Genomic DNA, 11423 nt, shown 5'->3' with positions numbered 1-11423 from the left:
TTCCAGAGCCAGGAATGAACCCCCCAACACCCCGAATTCTGTCCCACAGAGGATCCACAGCTCCCCCCATCCCAAATCTTCCCGACTCCGCACTTTTTATCCCTGCAAAAAGAGCTTTTAAATCTCGGAGGCTGCTCTGAGCTGGGGGATGGGAAACGAGCTCCCCTTTATCTTTATCCCTGTTTTTTTCCGGCTGCAGGATCATTTCTTTTATGGCCCAGGGTGTAAAACTCCGGGGTCAGGACCCCAATAACTGCCTGGGCTCAGTCCCTGGCAGATTTTCCTGGAGCTTTTCCACCTTTGGCTCTGGTTTATTAAAGGAGCAGCACAGATGGAGAGCTTTAGCTGGAGGAAGCCAGACTGAACCAGGGATTGGGATAAAAGCTGCACATTGGGAAGGTGGGGGAAGCCCAGAAGGTCCCCGAGGGATAATTAATTAGAGGAGGTTGTTAATGGCTGTAATTAGGTTAAAAATGACTTTCTGGGAACAGGGATTGGGGTGGGAGCTGAATGCCGGAGATCCCTCCAGCTCTCCTGGGAAAAGGCTTTGGAGCCCTCAGAGGATTTCAAAACAGTCAGAAAATCCCAGGAATGAGCCCTTCCCTCTCCCAGCAGCAAAACTCTGACAAAATCCATGGAAAAAGGGAAACCCTGGAGCTGAAAGTCCCAAAATCTGTTCTGTCCTCAGCCCCTCCCATGTGGAAGGGGCATGTGGGGCTTTGGGGAGGGATGTTCTCCCGACTGGAATTCTCCATTTTCAATGGAAACTCTGGGATGGGGAAGGTTTCCAGCAGCTGCAGCAAAGCCCTGGAATTTGCCCCAGTTTAACCCAAAGTCCTGGAGATCCCCTCCGCAGGCTCCAGCTCCCAAATCTTGGCCAGGATGGGATTTTTAAGGAAGACAAATCTTCTCCATCACTGCTGGAGCTGCCAGGTGGGGCCAGCTCCAGGAGCTGTTCCCAAACTCTTTGAGCATCAGGCACCACACAATGCCCTGTCCGGCCCTTCCCATCCCTGGCCATCCAATCCTTCCCATCCCTGGCCATTCATCCCTGGCCATCCATCCCTGGCCATCCATCCCTGTCCAGCTGGGGGGAAGAATTATTCCACTGGCTTTTTTCCATGTGCCTGAGGAGTATCTGGGGTCAATCCCTCCCTCCCTCCCTCCCTCCATCCATCCACCCATCCATCCATCCATCCCTCCATCCATCCCTCCCTGTGGATGTGTCTCTGCTGGTTTCCAGGGAAGCCGGTGATTCCCAGGTATCCCAGCAGAGTTTCTCATAAATCCCATGGATATTTTGGTGTCATCTGGAAGATTCCCACTGTTCTCCATCAGGAAACTCTCTCCTCCTGCCTCTTTCTCTACCCTTGGAATGTGTTTTCCTGGGAAAACCCCAGCGGGCTGGACAGGACCCAACACTCAGAGCTGCTGCGGCTCAACTCCAACCACGGAAGAGCAAAGCAGGGAAGTCACCAGGGATGAAATCCCTCCTGGAGCTGGAATTACTGTGGGACTTTGGGGAACTGCGGGAATGCAGGACTGCGGGACTGCATGGGAAATAACCCGGAAAAGCTGCCCCCATCCCAGGAAGTTTGAAGCAAGGCATCAAAAACCTGTCAATGACGGGGATGCATCCAAGGGGCATCAATCATGGAGAAGGAACCTTTCCCACGGAGCCCCAGAGGGATCCTGGGCTGGAACGGGAATTTGGGACTTACCCTCTGCTCCTGGGTGGCCACAAAGGTCTGGAATCCAGGGGCCACCCCAAATCCCAGCTCCTGGACAAAGGGAGGCTCGGACTGGCTGTGGATCTGCACTTTGACTCCAGCCTCGAACGTCGTCTCCTCTGGAAGAGAGGGGGGAGGTTAAGGAGCTCCAGAACAGCTGGAATGTTCCCGCCTGGATGATCGGATCTCTGGGATCTGAGGGAGGAAATCCAGCAGCAGGATTTGCTGGGAGCAGCCCACTCCCAGGCCTCATCCCAAATCACCTCCCATCGGCACCAGGAGCATCCCGGCTCCTGATCCCAACGGCTCCAGCCTGGGCTGAACTTCCAAGGAAGAGAAACCAGGAGGGGACCTTCCTTTTCCCACTGGAATTCAGTCCCAGGACACTTTGGGGACGTTCCCACATCGCCAAACCAAACCAGCTCCTCCGTCCCCAACCCGAGCCCTTCCCACGCTCCTTGAGGTCTCCAGTGCTGAGGATTCATGGATTCATGGATGCCCCTCTGCTGTCCCATCCCTGACACAGCCCGAGGCCACTTGGGAATGTTGGTCATGAAATGACATCAAAAATGTCCTAAATTCCAAGGAATTTTGGGTTTGGCAGCTGCTCCAAGCTGGAAAAGCCTTTTGGGCTCGGACACATCAGAGCTCGGGTGATGGGAGGTTCCCACATCCTGAATCCACGTGGAGTAACTCGAGGTCAGTCCCTCCTTTCCACTCAAAGGAGTGGGAAGAAGTCCCAAAGTGACTTCGGGAGCGGAACTGATGGGATCAGATCAGCCCCGCAGGCTGTCACCTCCTCTCCTCGGGATTCCTGCTGCTCTCACATCCCAACAAAGCCAGGATTCCATCTGGGACCCAGCATTGACGAGGGAGTTGTTAACGAGGCCCCATTTGCCCTAAACCTGGAACATTCCCGGATCTGGATCCACGCTGGTGGCCAGCAGTGCCACCTCCACATCCCAGGAGTTTCTGGAGGAGGATGAATCATTCCTCAGCTTCCCACTATTCTGCAGGATTTCCCCACTATTTCATTGTGCATTTCAATTTCCGACAGCTCTGGGAGAATCCCAGGAGCCGGGAATCCCAACCATTCCCAGCCAGGAGCTGCTTCTCCAGGGGCTGCAGAGAGGGCTGGGAGGACACAGGCAGGGGACAAGGGGACAATCAGGGGACACTGGCTGAGGTTCTGTGGATCTCAGGGATTCCGGATTTAACTCTGGCAAAGGGATCTGCCGCCCTCTCCCAAGAGGATTTTCCTCACAGAATCATGGAATCATGGAATGGTTTGGGTTGGAAAGGGCCTTAAAGCCCACCCAGTGCCAGCCCTGCCCTGGCAGGGACACCTCCCACTGTCCCAGGCTGCTCCCAGCCCCAATGTCCAGCCTGGCCTGGGCACTGCCAGGGATCCAGGGGCAGCCCCAGCTGCTCTGGGAATTCCGTCCCACCCTCCCAGGCAGGAATTCCTTCCCCAAATCCCACCTAAACTGACCCTGCCCACCCAGGAGCTTCCAAAGGCAAACAAAGCAAAGGTGGGGATGGGTTTAGGCTGGGATTTGCCGGGATAAACGGGAGCATCCCAGTGCTCCGATCCTGCCCCTTCCAGCCCCTCCGAGGCGTCACCTCCCAGCTCAGCAAAGCCACAGCCAGGAGTTGCTCTGGATCCGCACATTCCTGCAGTTCGGGGAACAACCCCCTGCCAGCTCTTCCCAAATGCCTTTGGCGATGGAGAACATCCCAGTCCCATCCCAATCCCATCCCAGTCCCATCCCAATCCCATCCCAGTTCCATCCCAATCCCACCCCAGTTCCATCCCAATCCCATCCCAGCTCCATCCCAATCCCATCCCCGTCCCATCCCAATCCCATCCCATCTCCACAGCCCCACAGCATCCCGGGATCTGCCCCAGCTGCCCAAATCCCAGACCAAGCCAGGCTCAAACTCTTCCCGAGCTCCCCCAACTCCTCCAGCTCCCGCTGTTCCCGCTCCTGCCGATCCCACCCACCCCCACGGCTCCGCCGGGTGTTGATCCCCTTCCAGCACTCCGGAGGAGATTCCATCTGCTTCCCTCAGTAATTCCCTGACACCTCCGATGAAAAAATTCCTGTTTCGTTTAATTTGTTGGGCAACAGGAATTGTTTTCCCAAAATATTTTCCAGCCAGAATCGCTCTGCCCATTTCTGCACCTGCCCCAGCTCGAATTCCACGGATTTCCCGTGCCCAGGGGCCGTGCCCAGGTGTATCCATGGGTAAATTCCTGTCCATCCACACCAAGATCCAGCCTGCAGGTATCCAAAATAACCTCAAAACCAGCAGGATTTGGAATTTTAAAGGGGAAATCCTGGAATGAAGCCAGCGGCGCCCATGGAAAGGGAGGGAAAGGCCACACCATGGAAAAAAACATTGGAAAAAAGCCCCACAATGACAGAATTCCATCAGTGATGATAACCAGGAGAACAAAATAAACGGGATTTTTTTTAGAGGAGCTGCCAAGCCCAGGCAGCTTTCCTTGTTTCTCCTGCACCGGGATGAAACCGTAAACATGGAATTGGCTCGGAAAAATTGTCCCTTCCCCTAAAAAGTCTATTCCTTCCAAAATTTCTGCTTGCCACCAGGAGAGGGAAGTTAAAAGCCCAGCTTGGATGGAAACACCTGGATCAGAACTCATTAACTGCATCCTAAATATTCCCAGTCCATGCTGGGATTCAGGAGCTTTAGTGGGGATGAAACTTTTCCTGGAATTGAGGGAAAAGGGAGGGCCCAGCAGCACCAAAAACCTGGGATCGGGGTCATTCATTTCTGAAGGAATTTTCCCTGGACACAGCAAATCCCAAAGGGCTCCGTGGACTCTGAACGTCCCAAGGAAAAATCCCATCCATGATTTTATTCATATTTCCAATTTTAGGAATTTTTCTCCAATTTGAAAAATTTTTTCCCCAATTTTTTCCCGTTTTAACAGCACTTGGAATGGCTTTTTCTGGGAAAACCTCCTGGAGCTCTGGGGCTGAGCCGCTGCTCTTCCCTTCCCAGTTTTTATAATCACCCATCAATGTGGGGAAAACAACCCTGAAATCCTGGGATTGGCTCAGGGAAACTCAAATCAATCCCAATCCCTTGGGAGCTGGGCTGTCCCTCCCAGTTTTTAACCTCCTTTGGGATGTTGGGATCACTTCCTTCATCTCCAGCCCCACTCTCAGAGCCCAGAAATTCAGTTTTTAGCCCATCCTGGGTTGGGAATAATCCAAAATTCCTCAGAGAACTGCATTTTCCTACATTAAACCCATTCCTGCTCCCAACAAATCCCAAGCTGCTCTTTTCCCTGCAGGATTAAAGGAGCTTTAATTAAATCCGGGATTAATTCAGGATCTGCTCCCAGCTGGCTGCAGAGGGAAGCTCAGCTTCCTGCTCCTGCTGTTGCCTTGCCATGACTTTTCTGGGAAGAGCATCCCTGGAAAACTTGGCAAGGAGCTCCAGCAGGGCTCAGCTGGGACCAAGCTCATCCCTGAAAATTCAGGATTTAAAATCCCAAGTGCTGCCGAAAGCTGGGAGCTTCCCTGTGCCTGGACACATCCAACGCCCCGGGAATGAACAGCTGGAGCTGATGCCAGCACTGATTTATTGGGAAAACAGGATACAGCTGGAGCCAGGAGGGGTTTCTGGTTGGAACTGTTATCCCCAGCCCTGGAATTGTTATCCTCTGGAATTGTTATCCCAGCCAGCAGCTCCGTGGGGGATATTCCTGCTTGGAGAAAGCCGGAGCAGGTCCCACACGGCTCCACCTGGGAATTCCTCAGTCAATTCCCATCAATCTCCTCCTGCAGCGGGCAGAGGGAACAGAGCTGGGAAAGGTTTGGATTCTCCCAGATTTTCACTGTCCTTGGCCCCAGTTTCCCTTCAGCAGAATGGGAACAACCTCCCAAGGAATTCCTTGGGCTGGAAGCGTCTCCAGGAGCTCTCCCCACCCCCAGGAGCCCCCAAAGCCCAGGAGGGACTTGGGGGGGGGGGGGGGCAGCAGCCCCGGGATCCACATCTGGCAGGGACCCAGATGTGCCTCCTGGGCATCCTGGAGGGATTCCGGGTGTTCCTCGGGAAGGAAGGACCTGGATCCGGGCCAGACACGCCCCAGAGATGCCGTGGGATGTTGAGTTCATCCCAAGGTTTTCCAGCATCCTTTGCTTGGTGTCACCATGGGGAAGATGAGCCAGGGCTGCCCCACCTTCCAGGGACTCCCAATTCCCGGGGATTCCCACTTCCCAGAGATCCCCAACCTTCCCAGGGATCCCCAACCTTCCAGGGATCCCCAACCTTCCAGGGACTCCCAATTCCAGGGGATTCCCACCTTCCAGGGATCCCCCATTTCCCAGGAGCCGCCCCACCTCCTGTGTGACCCCTGGGAAGGGCAGGAATTCCCAGCACTGGGATCGAGCCCCCCGAGCTGCTCTGGGTGTGCTCCCTGTTCCCACCAACCCCGAGATTCCCGAAATCCACCCAGATCCCTCTCGTTATTCCGGGAAGTGCGCAGGAATGGGATTTGTGTCCTCAGGTCGCTCCAGGCCCTGCTGGGCACCGCGGGCTCATCCCAGCCGGGGATCCCGGGATGTTCCCTGAGCTCCCAGGGAATCTCCTGCCCCTCCAACCCCTCCGTATCCAGGCAGGAACCTCGATCCAACTCCCAACGCTCGCATTTTTCCCAGACAAAGATTTACAGATTAAAACAAAATATCCAATTGCCATGGAAACACGGCTCCAAGGAAGCAGGAGCTGCAATCCCACCCTGGAAAAACCTGGACTTGTGAAGGCACCAGTTCCGCCGGTTTGGCTGGCCCGAGTGTGCTCTGGTTTCCACGGAATTGGGGCTTTAGTTCCCTGGAAGCTGCCTGGGAACGGGGAGGTGAAGCTGGAACCCGAGGGCTGATCCCAGCTGAGGCCACGCAGCCTTTCCAGGGAAAACCAGATTTGTCCTGGGGGTGTTTTTGCCGTGGGCTGAGCTCCGGGAGCAATTGGGGATAAGGAATTTCCTCATGGATAAAAGGGAGACGTCTGCCACATCCACCGGGAAAAGGGTGGGATTCCCGCTGGGATACGGCAGGAATGACATCCCGGGGGCTGCGCGGGGGCAGAGTGAGCCCAGCCCCGCTGGATTTCAGGGAATAAATTTATCCCGGAGCAAAGGAGGCTCAGGGGGGACCTTGTGGCTCTGCACAAGTCCCTGACAGGAGGGAGCAGCCGGGGGGTTCGGGCTCTGCTGGCAGGGAACAGGGACAGGAGGAGAGGGAACGGCCTCAGGCTGGGCCAGGGGAGGCTCAGGGTGGATATCAGGAAAATTTCCCCTTGGAAAGCGCGGTCAGGCCCTGGGAGGGGCTGCCCAGGGAGGTCTGGAGCCATCCCGGTGGAGACACCTCCGCTGCCGTTTCCATTTGCTTCAGGGGGAAGGGAACGGCAGGAACGGGAGAGAGAGGAAAATCGGCTTTGCCAGCAAAAGAGGGACACTCAGGGAATTTGGGATGGAGCAATGGCTGGGAAAGAAGCAGCGGGATCTGATCCCAAGGGATGAGGGCACAGAGCCAATGCTTCCCTCTGGCACCTCTGGAATTCCACCCTGGAAGTGTCCGAGGCCAGGCTGGGATAGGGGGAGGTGTCCCTGCCCATGGGACGGGCTTTGAAGTCCCTCCCAGCCCAAAGCATTCCATGATTCTGGAATTCCTACAGCACCGAGTGGGATAAATATCCAGGATAAATCCCGATCCCACCTTCCCTGGGCTGGGACCCAGAGCTTCCCGACAGAAATTCCTGATTTATCTCCCATTTTCCTTTCTTTGGGTGCCTCCCACCCCATCCCTGGGCCATGGAGAGGGGAAGAAGCCGCAGCTCCAGAGCTCGTCCAGCTCCTCCCCAGCCTGGAGAGGATTTTCCCTGCTCCCTCCTTTCCCAGCTCCCTCCTTCCCGAGGAGCAGGAGGTGTTGTACAACCCCACGGAGCCGCTGTGCTATTTTTAGGGAACATATTGCATTTGCATCCCGAAGCTGGGGCCAGATGGCTCCGTGGATATCATTAAGGAGCTCCTTACATAATCCAGGAGCAGCAGGAAGCGCCAGGATTCCAGCCCAGGGCTGGGAAAGGTTCTGCTGGATAAGCAGCAGCCGGGGATTCAATATTCTGGCTCCTTGCTCCTATGAATTGTTAAAAAGAGGGAACAAATGTCTGGGAACTGCTCTCGCGGGGGTCAGCCCAGGGCAGGCAGGGATGCTCCTGCCAGCTGATGCAGCTTCCATGACCAAGGAATACAAATCCCCTTCCCACCTCGGCATCCCTTGGGAATCCCGTGTGGCAGTGAAAGGAGGAGGCAGGAGAGCCAAAATCTCCGGAGCTCCGTGGGTATCATTAAAGAGCTCCTTACAGCATCCAGGAGCAGCAGGAAGCTCCAGGATTCCAGGCAGGGCTGGGAAAGGTTCTGCTGGATGAGCAGGCGCCAGGGGTTCAATATTCCAGCTCCTCGCTCGTGCCCTATTAAGCTTCATTTTTAATCATTTAAAGGAGGGAACGAGTGTCCCATACCCCGCTCTCCCGCTGGGATCATCCTGGCAGACAGGGAGGCTCCTGGGATGCTGCTTCCACGATCCCTCCGTGCTGGGGAAGGAATACAAATCCCCTTCGCACCTGAGCATCCCTTGGGAATCCCGTGGGGCAGCGAAGGGGCAGGAGGGAGCAGCGCCCGAACTCCGGAGCCATCCCGGTACCTCCGGCATCGCCGCAGCTGCTGCGGGAGCCGGAGCAGGGAGGGAGCCGAGATTCCCTGGAGGAGAGGGAGGGAGGGAGGGATGTTCCCGGCATCCAGGGCCGGGGGTGGCACCCGCTGCCAGCTTGGTTCGGCTGCTGCCCCAGGGACAGGTGATGCCATGAAGATTTTTGCCTTTTCTTTTATACCCCTGTTATACCTTTTTACAGCTTCTGTATTCCCAGTGCTTTTTGCCTACATTCTTGGACTTGTTTGTCAAGCTGAGAGACTCAACATTTTAGAAGCTTCGTACCTAGGGATCAGTGTGCCCCAGAGCCCAAGGTCCTCTCCAGAACACATTCTGTAAACCAAGATAGAACCATCCAGGAGAAGGTTCCTTGGGGAGGGGGGCTCACTTGAGCCTCTCATTGGGGAATCTTTGATAGATCTGCTAATTAGTAACACCTAAAATGTTCTACCCAATGCTGGGGGGGGGGGGGGGGGGCGGAAGAAGAGAGACACAGAGACACAGGGAAAGACTCGGGGGGTGCATCTCGATGCACATGACCTGGACGTGTGCACCTAAGGATCCTTAAGAATAAATACCAAGGTAAAATCCCTTTTCCCCTTCTAACCGTGTGTGCCTCTTGATTTTAAGACCAGGAAAAGGCATCACAGGGATGATCCCAAATAACTCAAAATAAGGGAAAACAGCTTGGAAAGGCACAGGAGCAGATCCCGCTCATCCCTCCCCCGCCAGGAGCTTCGCTGCTGCCCCTGGAACATCCTGAGAAATGAAACAGGGAAAAGCTGCTGCTGATTGCAGCTGGTGGAGGAGCCAGAGGGAAGCAGAATTCCCGGGGATGAGGAGGGGTCCTGGCACTGCTGCTGCTCCTTTGGGATGGAGGGATGGATGGATGGATGGGATGTCCAAGGGTCCAGCCAGGATGAAAGGGAGATCAGGGAATCCTGGAATGATTTGGGTGGGAAGGGACCTCAAAGCCACCCAGTGCCAGCCCTGCCCTGGCAGGGACACCTCCCACTGCCCCAGGCTGCTCCCAGCCCCAATGTCCAGCCTGGCCTGGGCACTGCCAGGGATCCAGGGACAGCCCCAGCTGCTCTGGGCACCCTGTGCCAGGGCCTGCCCATCCTCCCAGCCAGGAATTCCTTCCCAAAATCCCATCCAGCCCTGCCCTCTGGCACTGGGATCCATTCCCTGTGTCCTGTCCCTCCATCCCCTGTCCCCAGTCCCTCTCCAGCTCTCCTGGAGCCCCTTTAGGCCCTGGAGGGGACTCTGAGCTCTCCCTGGAGCCTTCCCTTCTCCAGGAAAGGATTTTCCCTCTCTCTATCCCAAGGCATCCCAAAGCCTTGCAGCTCCTCCCTCCCTTTGTCCCCCCAGCCCTGTCCCCTCCTGCCACCCCCACCCCCTCTGGAGGATTTTATGGGTAAATAAATGGAAATAGAAAACATTTGCCCTGAGTTCCAGTGGCATTCCCAGCTCCGGGGGCAGCAGGAGGGCTGAGATTTCCCAACCAAGCCGGGAAAACTCCAGGCAGCTCCTCCTGCTGGAATTGGGCCGGAGAGAGGGAAAAGAGACCAAAATATCAGCCTGGAGATGCAGGGAGGGAATGGGGCTGGCACGGGGAGGTTTTCAAGGAATGGGGAGGAAACAGCAGGAGATGAAATCCAGGAATGGGATAAGAACGAGGCAGAGCTGACCCCTGATGGATTCTCCAGGAGAGACAAACCTAATTCCTCATCTTCCTATCAACCCCATCCATCCATCCATCCATCCATCCATCCATCCATCCATCCATCCATCCATCCATCCATCCATCCATCCCTTGACTTATTGAGATGGAAAATCCCTTTTTAAGCGTGGGTGGCTCCAGCCCGGATCTCATCCCGTTCCTCTCCCAGATCCGCCCTCCCAGGTGCCCACGCCCCACGGCAGGGGACTCCAGCAGCCCTGAAGTGGAAGTGGCACCCCCAGCTCTGCTCACCGGGGGGGTGGATGGGGACAGGGAATGGAGCAGCCCAGGAGCGGCTGGGACGGGAGAGGAGCGGCAAAGGCGGGATTTGGGAGGAGCCCAGCACAGCTTGGGTTGTGTCTGGCGAGGGGAAGGCTCCGGATCCTCTCTATAAATATTCCCAGGCAAACACCAGACGGGAGCAGAACATTTCCACCGGCAGGAAAAACAGTGGGGAAAACAAAGGATCGGGACTGGAACGGGTTTTCCCGGGATTGCGACCCCAGCCCCGTTATCCGGGGGTGCCGCAGCCGGGTCCCAGCCCCAGCTGAGGGGACAGGTGGCAACAGAGAGGGGCCTGGACATTTTCCCCTCAGATCAGCTCTGACATCCCTTGGGATGCGGGCTGTGAGCTGCTCCAGCCCGGAATTACAGGGAGTCTCCATGAGCTGCAGGAGCTGGAGGAAAAGGTTGGAAAAATGATGGAAAGAAGCCCTGAGGGGAACACTCAGGGGGCTGGAGGAGCAAACTGGGGATCCTCTGCTCCTCACTGGGACCAGACTGGCACTGGATCCAGACTTTGGCTTCGGGGAGATGCTGGATGAGGACAGAACTGGGGGAAAACGCGGTCCCGCCCTGGAGGTGACGCTTCCAAGAGAGCCGGAGGTCCCCTGGGTGGACCCAGGGTGAGCAGATCCCAAGGAAAAGCTGAGCTGGCTCAGAGCCCTTTTCTCCAGGTGTGAATTCCATGCAAGAGGAAACGGCCTCAGGCTGTGCCAGGGGAGGCTGAGGTTGGAAAATTCCGTCATGGAAAGGGTGCCGTGGTGGAGTCCCCGTTCCCGCAGGGATTCCAGCCCCCGTGGATGTGGCACTTGGGCACAGGAGCCAGTGGTGGCCTGGGCAGTGCTGGGGGGTGCTGGACTCAGAGGGCTTTTCCAGCCTGAACAATTCCATAACTCTGGGTTCCAAGGCATCTTTCCCCATAGAGACCAGGAATTCTGCCTCCCC

The 11423-nt window shown here is 56.1% G+C and overlaps 1 protein-coding gene across 1 annotated transcript in view; it reads right to left on the bottom strand.

Annotated features, from left to right (window-relative positions):
- The window catches only part of LOC309582356 (acid-sensing ion channel 2), a gene marked incomplete at its 5' end in the record, with an annotated part of 377429 nt that overhangs the window by 15349 nt on the left and 350657 nt on the right, over positions 1-11423 (bottom strand). The window contains one exon of the mRNA XM_082297460.1: positions 1722-1849. Coding sequence (XP_082153586.1) covers positions 1722-1849 — 128 coding nt within the window. The remainder of the gene's footprint in view (positions 1-1721; positions 1850-11423) is intronic.

Source organism: Coloeus monedula (genome assembly GCF_965178545.1).
Source record: "Coloeus monedula genome assembly, chromosome: 26".
Classification (NCBI taxonomy): Eukaryota; Metazoa; Chordata; class Aves; order Passeriformes; family Corvidae; genus Coloeus; species Coloeus monedula.
Note: the sequence above shows the minus strand (reverse complement) of the source record. Positions and strands in the feature narration are given on the sequence as shown.